This window comes from Leptosomus discolor, chromosome 19, assembly GCF_034619465.1.
Source record: "Leptosomus discolor isolate bLepDis1 chromosome 19, bLepDis1.hap2, whole genome shotgun sequence".
NCBI lineage: Eukaryota > Metazoa > Chordata > Aves > Leptosomiformes > Leptosomidae > Leptosomus > Leptosomus discolor.
Window position 1 is genome coordinate 10,067,505 of NC_141409.1, and position 21,745 is coordinate 10,089,249.

The 21,745-nt window shown below is 51.0% G+C and overlaps 1 protein-coding gene across 4 annotated transcripts in view; it reads right to left on the reverse strand.

Annotated features, from left to right (window-relative positions):
* VAV2 (vav guanine nucleotide exchange factor 2) overlaps positions 1-21,745 on the reverse strand; it is a 145,336-nt gene that overhangs the window by 36,281 nt on the left and 87,310 nt on the right. For all 4 annotated transcript variants that reach the window (XM_086475501.1, XM_086475503.1, XM_086475500.1 and 1 more), the window contains exon 3: positions 12,845-12,903. In XM_086475501.1, the coding sequence (XP_086331627.1) occupies positions 12,845-12,903 (59 nt within the window). The remainder of the gene's footprint in view (positions 1-12,844; positions 12,904-21,745) is intronic.

Consider the following 21,745-nt stretch of genomic DNA (forward strand, 5'->3'; position numbering starts at 1 on the left):
TCACCGTTCCTTTGGTGAGCAGCTTCAGATCAAGCGTTCTGAAACAGTGCTCAAACCTGCAGTGAGTTCCATTAAACCCACGACCAGGTGGTGAGCCCAGGAGGGAAAAGAGCCGCGGTGACCCCAGCCACAGAGCAGGGCAATTTCACACTCCACCAGCCATCGTGGCTGCCGTGCCTCTGCATGAGATGCAAACCCACGGGAACCAAGGAGCACCCAGGGCTGGCAGGTCCACCCATGCCCATGTGCAAAGGGGCAACACGGGAGGGAGGAGAGCGAGGGGTGGGAAGAGCAGACGGGGGCTGTGCCTGCTCTCGTAGTCTCACTGCAAGGCAGGTGCCATTGGGTGATCGTCCCAACGCCCCAACATCTGGCACAAACAGCTGCCCGTGCGTTTGCGAGGTGCTGGGGGATGCCCATTTTGGAGAGAAGCTTCAGAGCATAAAGGTGCAGCGAGAGAGACCAGGAGGGAACCCAGGATCTTTACAAAATGTGCATGGCTGGGTGTGCTTCCTCTCCCCTGCTGTCCCCTGGGGATTAGTGATGAATACAAAAGCCATGTGAAGCGCAGACAAAAAAGCCGCCAGCTCCTCCTGCACGTGGCTGAGCCGATCACGGGAACCAGCCTCAGACTTCAGCCCTGATGGGTGAGGGGGTACGGCTGCCACAGGGCTGCTCCACCCCGCACAGCTCCGGCAAGAAAGGAGAAATCGGAGGTGACCTCTGTTTAAACACCACTTGTTAAAATACTGACAAAAAAAAAAATCACCACAAGGCACGACCTCCTATCTTTTATAGGCATCTTCTGCTCTTAATCTCTGACTATTCCCTTCTCTGGTGCTCACCGTGCCCGAAAGAAAGAAGTAAAAGAGCCATAAAGAATATTAAAATCACAAGCACACATTTCCAACCATAAATCTGGGCTTGAGGTGTAATCAGTTCCTGTGATAAACCCCCCCATAGAAGACAAGGAGAGAGCAAAGAGAGAAAAATATTTTCTAATGAGAGTTTCACGGAGATGGCCACCCCGTCAGCCCTCTCAGCTTCACCTTGACCGTCAGTAAAGCACCAGAGTGAGTCAGGGCAGGGGAGGAATTAATAACCTGTATCTCCTCAACAGCAGCTAATGGCTAAATAAGGATGCACAGAATGCAATTAGAAGGAAAGTCACACCGAGGAGAGGATTATTAAATGAACCATCTGAAATCTGGAGCTGAATGATGGCTTTTCGGAGAAAGCCTTGGGTTTGCCCTTTGTTCGTGCCTCTCTCCCCAGCTGCCCCTGCCACCAGCAGCTCCAGAGAGGCTCCCCGTGCCCCCCACATCACCGCTGCGGGAGCAGAGCTGCCACCTCCCTGCAGCTCCTCTCCTCCAAAGCAGGGTGCCAGCCCCCAGCCTGCAGGACAAGTCACCCAGGGCTGGGACCGTGCCATGGGCTTTGGGCAGCTCTGGCCAAACAGTCCTTGCCCTTCACCAACAGCCCTATGTGCAACAACATAATCTAATTTGGCCCTACTAATTACAGTCGTTATTTAAAATCTCCCTACTTTTGGCTTAAGTTCCCTTATATATCCATTTATATTATTTTTCTTTGCTGAACACAGGAAAAATTAATCCTCCAGCAATGAGGATGAGCCTCCAGCAGCCAGCTATAGAAAAACTTACATTAAACATCTTTCTACCTAGACTGGCACCAGCACTGGGGGTCAGGACGGTGCTGGCAGGAGGCATGGGGTGAACTGCCCACCCCAGCCCTGTCCCATCAATTATTCCCCCTGTGGCTGGTTTTGCTGGTTCCCATCAGATCACCTTCGTGGCTCCACACCGAGGGCTGGGCTCGTCTCGTGGTGACGTTTTCCACTTGAGCTGGCTGCAGAAACAGATTTGATGTGGTGGGGAAGGGCCGGGGGAGAAGAGCCCTGCTCTCGCTCCTGCCCCACCAGATCCACATCAACGCTAAGAAAACCCAACTGGGTGAACTTTTAACCCGGTGTTTCTCACTGGGGTTTCCCTTGTGCACACCCAGGTCCAGCACAGCACTTGCATTTAGACATCTCCATGCAGACTATCAATTTGGCCACGCAGGGAGAAGCATCTCCATCTGCTTTGGTGATGGTGCTGCACGTTCTCCAGCCGTGAGCTCCCCAAGAGCACCCGTGTTGTTTGGGACCAGTTTGTATGTCATTATTTTTTTAAAAAAGAGCAGCAACAGTCAAAGTCAAGGGGTCTGAAAGCTACTGATTCCCTGGGAAATTCTTACAGCTCTCCAGGCACATTGCAGCTTCATACAGAGTATTAAATGCTATAGCTGGGAATGCCTGACAGTAACGAGTAAAGTATTTCGAGTCCACTGAAACCCAACAGGTTTGCAGAGATCCCAGTTCATTTAAATTCATTTGAAAATGTCTCCTGTTTAATATCACTAGTTAAGCACCAGACTTTGTTTTTCACTCCACCATCATGAAAAAGCACCTGCTGAGCCATTTATCCTCCCAGCCTGCGCCTGGGCTGCAGCAAGCCCAATCTCACTCAGATGAAGAGCAAAAGCCCCAGCAACATCAAACACCGCTGGAACAGGCTCTTAAGAGATAATAAACCTCCCAGAGTAGACTTCTTCACAGACAAACCCCACAGCATTCAACAGCATCACTTCCAGAGATCAAAGAAAAGAAGGAAAGTAGGATTGATCTGATGTGTTTGTTTCAGAGCCTAAAAGAGAAGGAAAGACCAAGTAATTTGTTACAGAGTTTAGAGCGAGCTTCTCCTCTTGAGGACAAGACTTACAGCAGATGATTGTTCTCAACACACGACGCAAAGCACCCCCTTGATCTTACAAAACATCCAGGCTACTTTCTGGGTTGGAGAGCTTGCACACGCACAGCCCACAGCGCCTCGCGAGGAAAGGCAGGAGCAGCCCACAGCCAGAGTCCATCACTCAGGGGGATAATCAATTAATATTTCACAAGGCACCTAATGCAAACCCCCTCCCTTGCTCTCAAGAGGTCACTCGGGTTGCCCCATGATCCATCCCACGCCGTATCCTCACCAGCGCTCCCCTGCAGTAACCCTCTCCGCGGGGAGAAGGCGCAGCTCGATGCGCTGCCTGCCTGCTCTCTCCTCTGAATTATTTAACGGGAAGAGCCAGGTAGGCTGCAACTCTAACAGCAATAAGCAGAAAGATTTATTTATTTATGAACATAGCTCAGCATCTGGGTGCCTTGTCCTAGCAACTGAAGCCAGCTGTTCAGCTCTGCAGACCCACCACAGAGAATGCAGAGGGTGAGGGATGGGTCAGTTTTAGTCCGATAATTATGTGCAGGAGCACCTGAGCCTCAAATCCACGTGTGACAGAGCACGGAGGATCCAGTATCATTTATTTTCTATTTTCCCTGTCTCCACTCTGATTTCTTGCCGTCAAACACCAGCCCTGGGAACAGAGAGCCTGGTGAGAAGCAGGCAGGCTGGAAATGTCCCACTCGCTGCCCTCTGTCCCAAGGAGCTGTTCCCATCTGAGGCTGCTCTCAGTGCAGATCGTCTGTCGGGCAGATCTGCAAGGAGGTTTTTATGACTTGCACAGACACCCACAGGAGACTAAAGGAGGCAGCTCACCCCCTACCGGGAGCGGGAGTCCAGCTTCCCAACACCAGCATGACAATCTCCCCTCGTTTTCCTAAGTCCAGCGATCACACTTCAGTGTTTTAAAAAGCAGGTGGAGTATGTGACACCCACGAAACCTGAGCTGCTCCCATCTGCTGCCCCTTCTGTGCGGGATTCCTTCATCAATGGAAAGGATCAGAGCCTCAAGCTGGTGCAAAGGAGCTTCTACAGCTCTGCTGGGATGGACGGGGCTGTGCCGAGTCTTCCTGGCTCTGAATCTGGCAGAAAAACATTTCCATAGCGTGGAAACCATCATTACACCTTGCAGTAACTCACAAAACCCCCGGGTGGGTGTACAGATCCTCCAACAGCCCCGCTTTGAAGAAAGCATTGTGGCAATACAAAGAAAACCCACGGGAGTCTGCGATTTCACCAAGATTTTGGACTTCACGCTGTGCTTTCCACGTGAGTTTGGGTGGGGGGTTTGCAGCCAGCTCCAGCTCCCGTGCCTCCAGACGAGTCCGTCTGTCCCACCGCTGAGGTTTAACGCTGCTTCAATCCCAAACTGTATTTCTCCAGGGGAAGCGCTCAGCCCTCGGCTGTTCGTCGCACGTCGTTTTGATAGCTCCAACTTTCCCTCTTCCTTTTTTCCTCCTCTTTTTCGCCAGGATGGCAAGTCACTCTCTGAGCATGGGTTCGTCCCATCCCCGTGACCACGGGTCCCCCGTCAGCCATCGGTTCTGGCACCCCGGAGCTGTAGAGGTCCCCTGGGCGCGCTGTCACGCCTTCACGTGCACAGACCTCCTGGCGCCGTCCAAAGAAAACCACGTGGTTTTGCAAGACGTTTACACGCGACTGAAAACGCATTCGTCATCGGCTTCCGTGGGATCAGGCAGGCTAAAGCAGCCGCTCATTTACTGAGGTACCAAGAGGTGGTTGTGATCTGGCCAGGGACGAGCAAAGAGGTGACCTGGAGCTGCTTCTCCAGCTCCGCTCTCGACCTGGGCAGCACCTCCAAGTTTTGGTTCCCATCTGTGAAATGGGAACAGCGTCAGGGAATGGTTTTGGTAAAGTGCTGCGAGATGGATGAAAATCACCCTGTGAATGCCCAAGAGCCATTTTTATAAAGCAGAATGGAGTCAGCTCTCTCCCTGCAGAACAAGACACATCGGAGCATACCAAAAGCTGCTGAACTTAATTAAAATCATACTATTGAGTTACATTACTCATCTCTGGAAAGATGCACCTCACGCTGTGCCAAATTTTAGACACGTCCTCTGAAAAATTATGATTTGCTTTTATTTGTGGTCTGGAACTTGCAAAAATTCTCACAAGATTAATTCTGATAGAAAGTCAGTGGGGAAACAGCAAACTACATCATCAGATAACACAAAGATGATGATTTTGCAGGAGAGTACTTACAGCGTTTAGCACAGTGCACTGCACAGTGCCCAAGGGTTAGCTGCATGCCCTGCTTTATCTTTAGCTCAAATCTGAACCGAGTATTTCTAGAGACTATGAGACAAGAAAATAACAGCTCGTATAATTTTATGTTTCAACACATTATCGCATTTTTAAAAAATTCTCATGCACCAATGCTTCGCTCAAGCAAGCGGTACGATTTCCTCCTCACTTCAGCTCCACGTTGAGAGTAACAGATGGATAAAATCAAAAGGGGAATCCAGAGATGTCTTTCTCAAAAAGAAAGGGAAAAAAAAAATCCCAAACCCTCTGGGGTAACAACACAACCAACCATTAGGAAACGATTTGGCCCAGGTCTTTGACTCATAAAAAAACTAGATTTGAAAACGCCGAGGCCGAAAATCAACAGCAAGTGTAGTGAGCAGGGACACTGGCAGCCCTCCCTCCCGGTGGGACATCCCCACAGCCCTGGTTCCACCAGGAACGCACGAACAGCAGTTTGGGGAGGAGGGAGGATGCTCTGGCAGCTCACGTGCTGGCTTGAAACTGCAGCAGTGCCCTGCCGAGCCCAGCACCGGGGCAGGGGGTTTGCACCCCTCATAGAGGGAGACGGCCAAAACTCCTGCCCTGGCACGCCAGAGCAACCAACCCAAGCCCAGGGCACCTTCGCTCTGGGCAGATGGCACTGCTCACCCGGGGAGCACAAAGATAAATCACGGCCAGGACGTGAAGACCTGGGACGCGCCGACGGTATTTAACAGCATCCCCACAAGGCTCTGCAATTACCTCACTTTAGGAAACACTCTGTTAAAACAAAACCCTTGAAATGCCCGTTTTTAACTTGTAGCAAAGCAGCACAAGGAAATCTTTTAGGAGTCTGAGCAGCAGCTTCTCTGCTGTACCTGAGCAGCTGCAATCCTACGAAACACACGCCAATCAAAACAAATAACTACTTAAAAATGTATTTCTGCCTGCTTCCAGACCAGCACCAGCACTGCTGGCTGGCTGCACCACAGCACCACCAGCATGCCCCAGCCAAGCGGGGTCCTACTGCGCAACGTCAACCAGATCTGAACAGACCACCTGGGCTGAGCAGCGCTTTCTGTGGTCCAGAAGGAAGGAAAAGGTGTCCTTCCCCCTCCCCGGTGGGGTGCAGAGATGCGGTTTGTCCCAGAGCACCTGAATACACCTCTCTCCAGGCACAGCCCGTGGTGATGCCTCCAGCCCTGAGCTCCCCTGTCCCCCACCACTGGGAGCCCCCCGGTTTGGACCAGCTGAGCCTGAAGCCTTTCTCCATCCCTGGGGCAAATACTGCATTTCAGAGAGACCTTTCCAGCACCTTTATCGTCAACCTACGCACTGACCCTGCACAGGAGAAAGCTGTTTACGCCTTGCTGTTGCACCCAAAGGTGAGATGGTGCGAGGGTGGCCAGTGAGGGAGCCCCGAGGGAAGCACTACACAGGCAAAGTCCATGAGCAACAACAAGGCAGGTGCACCCCCAAAACCAGCAAGCCCCACACGTGACTATGAAGCAGAGCTACGCACACCAGAACTGTATCTTCATTATGCAAAGCTGCTGGTGGGGAGGGGGCGAGAGAAACTGCTTTTGCTTTTATTAGCAGATGCTTACAGGGTGACCTCAGCATCTCCCAAGCCTACAAAGCAGCCGCACAGGAAAACATGTCAATGATATTTTTCAGACTCTCTTAGGAGCCAGTCTGTGAGGATACGTACTTGCCAAAATAAACGTGTTAAATACGTTTTTAGCTGGAAAGGAACTGCTTTTAGCCAAGGATCCTGCTTATTAACAAAAGAAGAAGCTTTATGGTCACTCCTAAAGAAGGTCTGTCCATATCACAGGAAACCATCTCCACTCGCCCCCCCCCCCCCGCTTGCAAGGTCTGCGGCTGAACCTCTGTGGCTTTGTGCTGGTCAGTCCCAGGAGTGGTCCCAGTTCCAGACTCCCTGGAGCACAGGAGAGCACTGCACAGCAACTGTATGTATTGCCAGACACAGATTCCTTCCACGGCCACCCGTATCCATTTTACAGCAACGCTTATCGAGAGTGTACAATGGATACACAACGGCAGTAAAATAAATAATGGGCAGAGTGCAATTACGGAGAGCAGATTGGCAATGAATAAAATAGTCCTTGTAAAACCAACCTTACAGGAGAAGAGGTCCCGTAACTACCTCCTCACCAGAAGACACTCTGTGACTTGATCGTTAGCGACTTTAATTGCTTGCCATTTTCACACATGGCTGGATCCACCTCCTGTGTTGAGCTACCATCCCCAGGGGCAGGGGGACCAGAGACCAACTATGATCAGCTTGAAGCCTCCATCATGCTGGAGAATCTTTGCAAGTCCCCTAAAAGATTTTCCCTTATCTTCCGTCTCTCCTCCAGGACAGCACGGGGAACGCCTCCTTGGTCAGCTAAGCTAGGGCTTGTGCCAACCCATCTTTTGCAAGAAGTGGTTTTGCTGGCAGGATGACGAAGTCTCCTCCACAAGGTCACCTCCGCTGCAAACGCAAGTGGGGTGCCGCACATCGTAGCGGGGCTCAGTCAGATGGGGAAACGGATTAAAGTCATGAAACCCGGACAAAACTCTTACGTTGAATTCTGAACTGGGGGATGAAACGCTGAGGAGCTTCCAGACCAAACGCAGCTGACCAGGGAATGACACACGCTGGGAGCGGAGACATGCACGCTTTGCAGGGCAGGGGCTCGAGGCTGCCCAGGCAGGGCCAGCTTCGTTTGCCCCCCCTGCCCCTCTCCTGCAGGCAGGGCACTGAGGAATGCTGCTTGCTCAGCACCATAACATTACAACCCCGTGAATAGTGCAGGCAGGACGCTTGCGACTCTCCCTTCCCATCCCTCCTCCCTTTCACCCACACACACATCCTGATATTATTGGCAAGCCGCTAAGTACAGAAACCCCAGGGTTGATAACGCTGCAAACCTCATTTTGAGCACGTCAGCCTGTTTTAATAGTTTACCTGGGTAAAGCTGAGCAACACTGAACCTTGTCAGCCAGGCACAGGGTTTGCAGGCAAGGCAGAGTGGTAGGAAAATCTCCTCTGGGTTAAATCCCCACTGACGGGAGGATGCTGGTACAGCTCATTTAGCTGCCTTAGGCTTGATCAGAGGCAGCTCCAGCCGGGGCTAATCTCAGTGTTGAGCTTCTCTTCTCTGAACTCATCATCTGCGTTGTAGAGATGGGCAGAATGGAGGCACAACGACCTGGATGGTGGTCTGCACTCAGCGGGGTGCCCGTGGGCACCCCAGCCCCGACACCCACTTGGCACTGGATCTGCAGGGGGGTGGAGGGCACCCAGGGGCTTGGGCAAGCACCAGGACCAGCACCAGACCCTCCCTTGGAGAGCCAGGAGGGTTCCTCTCCTCTACTGACGTGTCCAGCCTCCTGTAAGCAAAACAGTAAACCCTGGCTCCTCACGTACGGGACTTCCAGGGGACTCGCAGGATCCGAACTCCCACCACCCCTCGCTGAGCTCAAACCTGCCCTGCAGCCACAGGCAGGCAACAGGCAGCTCCCAGCCAAGGGCTCGCCCTCCACTGCCAGCAAATCTGCCCTGTCACCTCAGGGCATCGATGTGCAGAGGTATTATTAAGTGCCAAGAGAATCAGCAATTTTGTCTTGTATTTATTTGTTTGTTTAAATGCAAGGTAAACCTCAGCCCAGGGTGATGGGCTGGCCTCACTGTGTTTGCCTGGAGGTAAAGCCAATGTTACTTAATCTCCCAACAAGCTGCCCCAGGTAGCTGTGGCTGCCACTGACTCGAGGGGGTCCTGCCTTGGCCCCCAGGATGGGGAAAACACAACCATCCCCTTCTCCTTCCCTCCACTGCCCGGCCAAAGCACCTCCTCTGCTCCCGCAGGAGAAAACCTCCTCTTGACAAACAGGATTCACCCCTCCTCCCCATTTGCAAATGTTTTTAAATCTGTTTTATTAACTGCAGTGCCTTCTGAAGAAAGTCACTTCGAGGTTCAGTTCATATATAAAGGATTTACTTAGATTAAGGGCCTCAGTAAAAGGCCTTTGAACATGCTAACTCCTTCCCATTTTCAGCTGGTTTCACTGTGCACACATTAAAAATGCATGCAGGCAGCGTGAGCCAATATTCCTTAACCTCCTGCTTTGCCTGCAAAACTCTGCTTCCAGGAAAAATACGTATCTCGGGGAGATGAAAAAACACTTGCCCACTCCGCTCACAGCTCACGCTCAGCCGGCGGAGCTCGCTCACACGAGGTGGACGACAGCCGGAGCCCAGAGGACACGGGGCTGTACCATGGGCAACGGAGAACAGCCAGGGCTGCAGCAGGAAAGTCTTAAGGAAAAAAAAAATTAAATCCTGGTTTATTTGGACCTGCAACAAAAAGTCCTGTTGTCCTCCAGAGAGCTGAGTTTGCTCGAGAAAACTCAGAAAGGGAATGAAAACTCATGCTCCAGAGAACAGCAGCAGAACATTTGCACAGCACCCCTGTACGACCACGCTGCTTCTGTCTCCTTCAAGATCCTCCCACCTAACCTGGAAGGCTCTAGTGCCAGCCACCGTGAGAAACGGGATAATGGACCTAACGGGCTGCGAGCGAGGTCTGCAGTGGAAAATCCTGCCGTCCTGGCTGTAAAATAACGGCTCCTTGTTCAGAAACAGCCACGGATGGGCGAGGAGCACAGTGGTAACTTCTCACCGGGCCTGCTGACAGTCCTCCAGACAGATGGAGGAAAAGATGAGAAACAATAACCATTTTTTTAAAAATCCCCTCTCCTTCGCTGTTGGGCAATACCACACAAGGAGGATCTTGTCTTTGTCCCAACCTCCAGCCCTACAAAGGGACACATGGATGAAAACCCCAGGAAAAGGGTATTATCACATGACTGCAGAGCCCGTGCTCCCCAATGGGATCGAAAGGCAGCGCTGCCAAAGGCTGCCTGCGCCCACCGAGCAGCCAGGTCTTGTCTCCAACGAGCCAGGTGAACAAAGGCGTTTCTTCCCTCCCCGTTGTTTCCAAGAGGGGAAAACCAGACGTACAAAACCAAGGGATTTGCCCAGGGCCATGTACAGCACCTGGGGCACAGCCAAGATTCGAACGTAGTTTCGTGCATCCGCTGTCCCTTCAATACATTCTTTATCCACAAAAGCGTCTTTCCTCCTTAAATTAAAGAGAGAAAACGTGCTTTTTTCTAGAAGGTACCAATAAGCCTCTTATCATCGAGGGGCTTTTTATGCACAGGGAACCACCCAAAAAATAACCCAGTGCGGTGGTGGTGGTCCCTGCAGCTACACACTTCTTTAACCAGTGGGGAAACATCGTCTGGGCTGTTGGCAAAAGAGAAATCTATTTTTGCAATCCGAGACCATCACCTGCTAGGAGGTCAGTCAGCGATGCACTGCGCTGGAGGGTGACCCCGTTTTCTGCAGGACTTCGGAAACCTGCCACTGGGACTAGAGCGAGCAGGAGGAGGAAAGATGCCACCACCGGCTGCAGCTACAGCTGCCATAGAGTAAGCCCGGCCTTAGCTGTGTGCTGCAAACAGAACATTGCATCCAAGATCGTTTTTTGCCATGTTTTGCTGCTTGTATCTTGTTTCTTGGAAGAAACACTCTGTCATCTCCACATAGCTATCCCGATAGCTATCTGATTTACTCTGTGAAACAGGGTTTCTCTGACAACGTTCATGTATCCAGAAATTATTAGACAGAAAGACTATTTTTATTTTTACTGAATAGCATACAAGATTGATTTTTATTTTTCTACCCTACATGCCATGAAACTTATTTAAGAACAAATAACAGGCTTAGGGATTAATTTAATTCTTAATTTGCATGAACCCGATTCTTAGACCCCAAAATAGGGGATGCAGCAGATCCACATTCATGCTATGGGGCTGAGGACCACACAATCCACACACCATCCCAATTGCACTGCATTTACCACGTTTTTGAGCGCCGTGCCTAAGCCAACAAGTCTTTTCCCATTTATTTCAGTGGCAGCATCGTCACTGGGGTAGGAAAGGGCAGGTAGGGACCCCAGCCATCGATGGGGACCCCAGTGAACTGAGGCAGCAGTGGCCGACGTGAGCAGTCCCTTCGGGGAGCCAGAGCTGCTGCTGGTTCCCACAGATTAAATTAATTCATCTGAGATTAGTTTCTGTCATTGAGGCTTTTGTGATGGTGTAGCAAGAAATTACCTAATTAAAGGGAAAAAACAGTGCAGCAATGGACAAAGTGAGGGCTCTCTGACTGCAGGGGACAGCGGTGATGGGAAGGGACACCCCCAGAGGGGTATTTTCCACCTAACTAAAGGACAGCACTTTCTGTTCTTGCAGAGCTGGCAACGGGGAGGAGAAGCAGGGTTAATAGGAGGAAAAGAGAGTTAGAAGTAAAGACCCACTAAGCTCTGTGCTATTCTTGTGTGATAATGGTGCCAAAAGCTTCCAAGATAAGGGTTTTTAGTGGGAACCCTAAATGCTGGTTGTAAAATGAATGAGGAAAAGCCACATATCCACAAGAATAGCAAAGCCTCCCTGCTCCGTGGCTCCCAGCTATCGCCCAACCCATCCCTGGCAATAGAAGACCTCAACAGAAACACCAGCGATTCAGCCAAAGCCTTCCCAGAGGACGGCCAGCTCATCCATCCTCTGAACTGACACCAGGACCTCCCTACCCAGGGAAGGGCTTTGCCAGGGGTGACACACTGCAACCTCCTCCAGCGATGCCCCAAGACTTAAAGCCAGCCCTTACAAAGGCACTGCAGCCTGTGCACGTGGGTTCCCCCACCAGTCCCTGCCTCCGAACGCTTTGGATGCTCTATTCCCTCAAAATAATAATCACTGCAGGCTTCTCCAGGACTCAGGGCTGTCCTTAATAATAAATAGTCCTTAACTTGCAGCACATCTTTATTCCTCCGACCTTCACCCCCTGAATCTCCCCCCAGTCCTGGTGGGATCTGTCAATTTGTGTTTAACGGATGGGAAGGCTCCAGGTTTGTTTTACACGTGAAAAGCTGTTCCCCTCCAGCAGTATCAGCGCAGTTAAGGCAGGGGAAATAAGTTCAAACAGTGGAAATTGTGGCATGGGGTGGTGGGCATGGGTGGCAGGGTTAGAAGTAAAGCAGGAGCCCCATCCAGCCCCTATCCCCACAGCCAGGCTCTGGCTGGTCCCGGGATGCAGCTGCAGACCAATGCCCTGCTACACCCTGACCAGAACAGCAGCGAGGCACGTTCTGAGGAGAAAAGCGACTGTGTTTTATAGCTGGGAGAAAAAAAAACAACAAACCACAACTCAAAAAATCCCTCAAGAAATGGAGGAAAGGTACCTTAGGCTGAGAACTCTTCCCAGTTATATCTGCGGTCCTAATGAGATGCTGCTGCCAGATTAATAAAAAAAATGCACACTAACAAGAAAACCAATTGCAAACCAATTTTGCAGGGAATTGAACAAAGACCAGGATAACAGCTCTGCTTAATAGGGTTGTCTGCTGGTTTTAATTCCTTTTCCATTGCTCCTCCAATTAGTAGAGGAGGAGCAGCCCCAGAGCAGGGCAGCCCACCCTGGGTGCCAGGGCCAGGTTACTTACCAACCCCCATTACCCACTCAGCAGCGATGTGCCTTTGTCAAAGCCAGGAAGAAATTTCCCAGGCCTCAGTGGCTGAAAGGCCACCTGGGCACTTCGGCATCGACTGGGGAGTGCAGTGCTGGGTGGGGACAGTGGGGTGACACCACAGGTCTGCAGGCATGGATATACTAGGAATATGGGTAGAAAAACATTATTTAAAGCATCATATTGAAAGAATCTTACCTAATTCCTTTGGTTTGAGCAATGCTGTGGAAGGAGAGTCTGGATACTGCAGAGATCACCTGGAAATGAAAGAAAAAGATGCTGGTGTGCTTACTGAAGACAGAGGAAGGTTTGGTGGGAACTCGAGGACCCACAGCTTGGTATTGGGACCTGAACATGCACTGAGATGGATGTGTTCCTGTCCCCCCCCATCAGTGTCACAGCAGGTCACCATCGGGGCTTGGAGGACACTATTGGTGCAAACACTGAGCATAAAAGACATTTAACCCTCAGCTACACAGACACCCGGTTCAACAGCGTCATCCGAGGAAACTCCATCCCACCGCTCGTATCATACATCCAGACCTGCTCCGATAGGTTTTATGCAACGCTGAGAGCCACTGAAAAAACGCTCCTACTTTGTATTTTATTACAAAAGGTTTATAACTCCTTTCGTCTCTCCCCACGCAAAATGATCTTATCGAGGCAAACTTGCCAAGACCGAATGGTTTTGACTTCTTGCATTTCAATAAAGATGCATCATCAGTTTGTCAGAGGTGAGTGCAGACCATCGCCCCTTTCTGGCGGAAAACAGCCAGAAGTGATTCAACAACAAAATATTTTCATCAGCATCACAACTGGGAGCAGTAAAGCCACCAGCTTTTTCTGAAAACTCCCATTTTTGATATGTTTTAATTGCTATGCAGAATTGTCAATGAAGACAAACAAAGAACGGGTTTAGTCCCGTATAGATATAAAACATGTCTTACTCTTGCCCATATTCAGCATTTCAAAGCTAGATTGAAAAAACAAACCTATTATTTTTGGACTGGTTTCCCATCCACTGGAATGAATAGAGATGCCTGTGCCCAGGACACAGATAAAGGACTTTTTGAGCAGTCCCTGCTGTCCAGGGCCCCCCAGCCCCCGGCTCTCCTCCAGGTACACAACCCAAACACCACAGGGGGGGCTGTGACTGCCTGGAGCTGCCCAGCACCCAAACGCAGCCGTGAGGCACCCGTTAGCGATGCTTTCTGCAGGGACGGCGTGCCCCCCGCTGGGGGATGCTCCCCTAGCCCGCTAAGACCCCTTCTGATGCATCACCCAGCGCCCCCAGTGAGTGCCTGACTTCTCTCCTGGGACTGCTGTGGTACTGGAAGCCTCTCTCCCTCCCATGTTATTATCCCAAAACATCAGAGTCACATCACGGATCCTCACGCAAATCCTTCCCGCTGCAAGAGGCACACGCAAGCACCAGGCTTGTTTTGGGGCGATGCACACACATGGCTCCTCAGCACTGCCCTGGAGCCTGAGCTGCTCCTGCTGCAGCAGATCCTGCTCCAAACCCTGTCTTCTCCTCCACGCTTTTGCAACCTTCATCCCTCTCTTTTTTTATTTTTTTTTCTTTCACCGTTGCCATGAATTCCAGCCATGGGTGCCCCGCACAGGGACAGTAACAAAGGAGCTGCCGCAGTTTGGCATTTAGCAGTTGACTCTCACATGCAGAACAGAGATGCTGAATTATTCAACGAGGCCATCGAGACTCTATGAATGTCAAAACTTGGCCAAGTTGCTCCCTGGTATAAAATGTCACTAGCAGGAGTTCAAAGCAGAAAGGAGCTCCAGAGCAAGAGGGAATTTTCCTCACACCGCGGATGCCCTACTGCCCCTGTGCAATGCTTCTAGCAAAAGAGGGCTTTACCAAAGCATCCTTCCACACCTTTTGTTTTGTTTTGTTTTTAAGATGTTGCCCCTGACAGTTCCCTCTAAGCAGATGAGGTGCATAAGGGATTTTTTTTAATTAGACAAAGCATTACTTTTGCTACTGCTGTCATGAGCATATATTGGCCTATTTCTCGCTCTCAAGAGCCCATCTGGATAGCTACCAGACCACCACCCTTGGCACGCCTGGTTTTACAGGGATGCCCTGGAGCCACTGATCACAGACCATAATTACTGTGCAACTAGAAGAGAAACTGTAAACCTTCTCAAGCAGCAATTCAGTGCCACGAATGTAAATGGAGTAAAGTTCCTTATTTTACTGTAATCTAACAAAAAAGCAGCACAGAGGAAGGTTGGTCGCTTCTGGAAAAGGCGCTTCAGCCACATGCTCTCCTGCCAGCAAGCTCCCAGGGCCAGCCGGCGAGATTCCCACCTCCTTTTCGGGGAGGTGTTAAGCAAGCCTGGCTCTCGGAGTCCCTCTCACACCCCTACCTCTGGCCAGTCTCTCGTTTGCTCTGGCTTTGAAGAGCATCAAGTGAAGACGTGGCTTCTGGTAATGTCAGGCTTCAACGAGCAGACCTGCTCCGGAGAAAGCGACAGGGGCTGAGGCCCCGTGGAAGGAGAAGGCAGCCCTGACTGTGAGCTCCATGAGAGCCACGTCCCTCCCAGCGCTCTGAGGTGCACACTGCCATTTCAATCCGCACTTTTAAATAAGGTTGGCTTTGCCTTTCGAAATGACACGAGCACCAACAGAAAAAAAAGCAGGTTAAAACATAACTGGGAGTCAAAGAAAGCAGGTCTTACTCCCCAAATTGTCAGCAACTTAAATCTCTCCGTGCTGCAGTCTCCCACCTCTCAAATTCTCCCCAGTTTGGGAAAGGAGGTGGGGCTGGGTTCATTAGCACCCATGAAAGGCTCCAGGGCTCGTCAAGGCATAGCCACGGCACACAGCATCGCTGCCGGCGAGTGGTACCTGCAGATGCCGAGCCCAAACACGGCGCGGAGGCTGGGGAGGCAGCTGGCACCCTGGGTCCCGCTCCACGGGGCTTAAAATAGTCCAAGGGAAGTCCTAGACTGACTGAATGAGTCTCTTCTGTGGTCTATTATTAGACTTCTGAAGTACAAAAATCAGTTTATGAATCAGACGGTTATACCACAGGGTTTGACTTCCAGGGAAATTTAAGAGAAAAGCAGACTGTTCTCTACGCCAACAATTTTTGCTTTGTTCTTTTATGAAAAGCCCCAAGCACTGAACATCCTGGCACATCAAAGCCCAGGACCTGGTTCCAGCGACAAGCCAGCGTGCACAGACATGCTTGCCTACACTTCGGCTCCCAAACTGATGCTCAGGTACGTAAGCAAAGCGACCCACTTTGAGGGATCAGGTACAAAGGGCCTCCATGAAGCTTGGCATCTCTGAAAACGAGCCTAACCGTAACTGTCCCAATATCAGGGAGTATTTTTTTCCAACAACAACTCCCACTAAGGCCGTAGCCAGGAGCAAGAAAAGCCAAGAGCAACCCCAGCTCCTCTTACAGCTCCTGTGCTCCAGCCTGCCAGCCCCCAGCCAGGGAAGTGCTTAAGCGTGCATTTAAGGATAAGTAATCCTCTCAATTTCAACAGGATTAAAAACCATTCTTAAAAGTAAGTCAGTCCTTAAGTGTTTGCTAAACTGTGTCTCATTTTACCTGCAAAGCATGCTTCTTATTTGCAGAGAAACCCAGCAAGATTTCCTGCCACTCCCAGCTATCATTTTCTGTTAGCCCAGGCAGGACCCGCCTTGCTGTGCACCCACACAGGAGTTGGCACAAGGGGTCCCTGATCTCATCTGAGGCTTTTCATTGCTTCTGCAATACAAGGACATATTAATATGACTAATACAGACAGGACACTAAGTGTAATTATAGTTCACTCGTTATTTATACCTTCCCTTTCTTTTATGGCCGCCTGGAAACGCAGACACTTTGTTTCCCAAGGCAGATGGTATAACCGAAAAAAGATTTCTTGCCGTGGGGTATCAGTTCCCTTCAGGCTTACACTGATTATTTCATAAGCTCAGATCTTTGGGTTTCCCCTCTTAAAACTAACCCGCTGCTCAAAACTGGGAAGCTGGTAGAACCGGGGCTGCTGCGTCCTGGAAGGGCTCCTGGGAATCAGGAGCAAGAGCTTCCCAATGTGCCGGTCCCTTCAACCACACTTGAAAAGGCTACAACGACCAAAACACCATCACACCGGAGTGCCGCTGCCCCAGGTCAGTCAGTGAGGTAACGCTGGGGGATCTCCCAGCCCCATCCTGGGACAACAAGGTCCCAGGGGAAAGCTCTGCTCAGCACTGGCAAACGAGAGGGTCGGCAAAGTCATTTGAACATGTTGCTTGGGAAAACTGCACTTTTATCTGTGTGTTTGTCTTCCAGAAGGAGGAGGGCTGTGGGCTTAAACAACAGGGGCTTACGCAGATTATTATTATTATTATTATTACTTCTTCACCCATTTCTCAATGTAATTTCCTCCAAGAAAACAGCATTCAGCACGCAAATGTTACCATAAAAGCTATATATAACATCCCACCGACAATAAGGTGCCAGAAATGGAGCTACAAAGGTAGGCAGTGCAGGTGATGCACGGATACGCTCTCTCTACAGTTGACTTGCAAAGGGTTAGTGCGAAATTTCTGGAGGTTTCACCGTCAAAGGTGAGGGATGCCATTCACATTCCTGACGTTCCAGTTTGCCTTGTAATTATAGACATGAGCTAAATCCAACCCCCCAGCTGATCATTCACCGACCAGCACGGGATGAGATCATTGCTGTAAATCAACAGAACCAGAAATGGAGCATGAGGGCCACGCACGTGCTTCCAGACGCTGAGCGTCAGAGGTCTTGTGGAGACCCTGATTTAAAAAGGCACCAAGTTCTGCACCTCATGGGAAAAAGAAAGGGCTGGCGGGGGGAATAATCAGGTCTCAGACTGGGTTCCTCACACGCACTGGTCACTTTGCAAGAAACCTGGCTGAGTAAAGCAATGGGATTTTCTGAAAGAAGAAAAAAACAAAACAAAACAAAACAAAAAAATCCACAAAACCCCCACAGCACCACCGCAAGAAATCCACCGGCTTTTCTTCTTCCTTACTACCAACATTTCCTTTTAGGAATTACGGATTTAAAAATAAACTAAAGCATAACAAAAAATGTATTATTAGTTTACTGCTCTTCTATTTCCTCCAGCACTGTTTATTGCTGATGGTATCTCCATGCATCTAGAAAGCTCCCAAATAAACTCTTCTCCTTAATTGAAAAAACAAACTGGCCCAGCTGGGCTGGAGAACACTTTGCATACCAGGAACATCCCATCCCTCTGGCTCCATGAACGTGCCTGCAGAGCCCCAGCGAGCTGCGGGGGTTAGAGCCAGACTCGCAGCCTGTGCCGAGCCCCAGCAAGATCCTGCGTTCCCAGAACCAACGAATATTTGCTTCTAAGCAAATCAGCTCTGCACAGCAGAGGTAAGTCTGGGCAAAGACCTCGATGTTGCCACCTTTGCACGTACCCTTCCGAGGGGGGAGCCGGTTTCAGAGCCTGAAATTACATGGAGTAGTTTTCTGCTTTGCCCCTAAACTCATGAAGGGCAAAAGAAATCCTCAGGCCAAATATCCCCAGCCTCTGTGTGGCCAGAAACCTGACCCCAAATTCAGAGACACGCCAGCTAAATTATTTCTGATTCGGATAATGGCATCCAATAGTAAAAACACTGATGTGAAGGGTCCCAGGGACACGGCTGCTGAACTCCAAGCAGCCATGAAAGCGAGCAGGATCTGACCCAGTTGCCTCCAGTTTGCGGCGCTGGAGAACGCTGTATTTTCGCCCACTGGTGCACGTGGCAGCCGGTGGTGAGGTGGCTGGTCAGCTCGTGTTTGCTCTTCTCCACCTGCTGGAAGCATCCCTGCCCACCTGGGGCATTTCCCAGTGCTTTCCACCCAGCTGCACACACACCCCCCCCCAGGGCTCTGCACAACCAGGATCTGATATTTGCAAACCAAAGTGTCAGCAGAAGTTTCCAGCCTCCCATTTCCTCCGTTTGCATATGCCTCTCCCGTGGTTCGCACCTCAGCTAGACCAGCCGGTGAAAAGTCAGCACAGCCAAGCCCTCGGTGGGAGAGCCAACACAGAACACAACCTGCTTGCTCTGGATCGATTATTTGTGCTCCGTGGGTGCTACTGCCCAGTGTGTAAACCCGCAGGACCTTACAGCATGTGTGCAGCGAGCACAGCAAACATTAAACCCACAGCTGCCTTCCAGCCCTCTCCCTGGGCACTGCGCAGCCAGGGCTGCTGCCACCGGCATCCAGCAGACGTTGCTGGGAATTCCTTAAATCAACATCTGTCCATGGCCAGGGCGGCAGCCCCCGGCGGGGCAGGAGGAAATCAGGCTGCGGTGATTGATTGCCTTAGGATGCCAAGGGCAGGCAGAGCCCTGTTACAGCATCAAATTGGTCTGACTTTCCTATAGCCAGGGCTCTCCTCTCAGCTGGGCCTCATCCACCCAGCTGGCTGCCGAGAACGAGGGCTATTAAATAATAATAATCTGTTTGGACAACTGGTTTGAGCCTTTCCAGTGCCTGCCTGGACGGTTTCCCCCGCAGCTCCTCTCCACCCGCCCAGGGATGCCACGGCTTCGCCTCCCATTCCCACTCACGCCAGGAGGAAAGGCAATGTGTCGGGAAAACGTGGCGTTTGCTGGTACGCAGCGTTTGGAGAGGCACCAGCTGAGCGGATTTCGACTGATACATATTTGATAAGGATTCTATATCAAAGCTAGGGAAGTTTTCCCTTGACGGTGTGTCCAGGCATCTCTCCCCGTATTTCACCACAAGGACCACGCAACAGATGGGGAATTCCTGATGGAGGCATGGTAAAGCCTCTTCCTTCCTCCAACAAATACCCATTCCAGGGATCTTTGACCGCCACTTGCCTTTGATTTATTGAAATACTGGCAGCTTGTGACATTGCTATGGAGCTGCAGAAGAGCTTTAGAGCACCCACCAAATCACAGGAGAGGGAAGAACCACAGATGTAAACCAAAACCCATTTGCCAGAGCAGGTGGGGAACAACAGAACTGCTCAGCTTCCAGCACCCCTCTGGGTTTGCTGCTCCCTTGGCCTCAAAGATGTGCGTGCAGCACTAAGGGCTGTTCTCAGGGAAGCAGCAAGTATCACCCTAAAGCCCAAATAGTGGTTTGGTGGAGAGCTGGCCAGGGATGCTAGGACTGCATGCCTCACCAGGGCTGGACCCCTGGGCTGGACTGCAAACTGGACGCAGGAAAACTAGGTACAAGCTGGATTTTGCTTCTGAAATTCAGCAAGGAAGGCTGGACATACAGACTCCTTCCTTTTCTAAAGGGAATGGAAGGAGCAAAGGGTTAAAATAACCTCAAGTGAACATCTGACACAGATTGTCCCCGAGACCTCTTAGCCATAGTTCAGAGCGCGGGTGTCAGGCTGCGTTACGGTCACTGCTGCGTTATGGGGACGAGCATTACACCTCTCAAGATAATGAGGTTAAGCCCTCTAACGAGGGCCCACCGTCAGAGAGACACTTTCCAGGCGAAAGCATCTTTACCAAAACCAAAAACACCTCTGAGTAAGCATGAGGAACGCGGACCGCCGTTTCATGCTATTTCCCTACAAGGCAGCTGGGGAGGGAGTGCCTCCCCAGCAAGGCTGCCTTCACAGAAGCATGTACCAGAGAAAAGCTGGAGTATGTACAGTATTTTTTACAGACCTGACTGGAAAGGTCTAAAATATGTTCCCAGCCAGCCCAGCGGTCCAAGCGGTGTTTAGGCACCAGAAGAGTTTCCCGTGCCCGGGGCTTTGCCCTCCAGGGGCTCAGCACCGAGCCCCACCGGGGGCACAGAGCAGGGGTGAGCCTCACCACGCTGGGGACACAGCACGGAGGCAGCCTGGAGTATCCATGTCCCAAACCAGAAATCCTTTGCAGTCACAATCCGTGGCTGCCATGTCCTCAGGGGACCCTCACAAATCCATATTTGATAGGCACTGGATTACACTTCTGTATCATGAGGGTGCAAGTGAGCTCGATGCCTTTAACCCCCTCACCGTCTCCGAGGCTTCAAGAGGGGGAAAGGGGCTGGGGGAGCACCCGTGCTGCCCGCAAGTGCCACCCCGCTAGCGCTGGGAAGCATCACCGGCCGTAACTGCCAACGCAACGAGAGCCCCAAGCTCCCTGGGGAGCTGGGCAAAAACTGGGCTGATGCAGAACGGTCACCCCCAAACAAGAGGGAGAAAATCCCCAAGGAAGCAGAGAGGGAGCAAAGCAGATTTTCCTCCTGGCTCCTGTGCTCCCCATGGTGCCGCCGGCACTGCCAGCAGCTCTCCAGGGAGCAAGCTCCATCTACAGATCAATCCTGGATGATAAATTGTATTAGGAAACAGGAGAGGAACAGGACCCTGGGAAGAGAAAGGAAAGGGAGATTCTGGACCTGATCTGCTGTAAAATCATCCCCCCATGCTCCCACCCGCTGCTCCGATGTACAGCCCGGGCTCTGCCTGCATCAGGGCTCTGATCACTCGGGCTGGTCCCGGGGCTCCGGGCAGCTCCTCCACTTCCAGAGCATCGCTGTGCCGTGAAGCCCATTAGCTATAATGTGCTGCTCTGAGCACTGCTGCCATTACACTGCACCCGTTTGGCTGGTCTTTTAAAAACAGAGTTATTAAACCCAGCATTATTTAGCATTAAACCCATGATTTGGCCACGTTACATGTTGGGGATGCAAATATTAAGTCACCGCCAAAGCCTCTGCTGATTTCCAGTGGGAACAGGACTTGTATCATTTTAACACATTTATTTTGAGCTCTTTGGGGCCGGCAAAACGTCTGCCATCATGTAGCCTTACAACAGCGGGCAGTCATTGCAAAACCAGCAACGTCCCCTGACAAGGAGAAAAGAGTAACTCAGATGGATTTATAGCTACTGGTAGAAAAGCTCTGCGCTGTATCACACCACCATAAGCTTCCCAGATGCACACAACCCCTCTCCCATATTTAAGACACCGATCTGTCTTTTCCTATTACAGAGCAGATGAATATCGGAGGGAACACTGTCACACACCTCTTAAGGGACCCTAAGCCCCGATGTCTGCTCATAAGGAGGTATCTGTGCTCCTCCATCCCCTTTGTGACACGGAT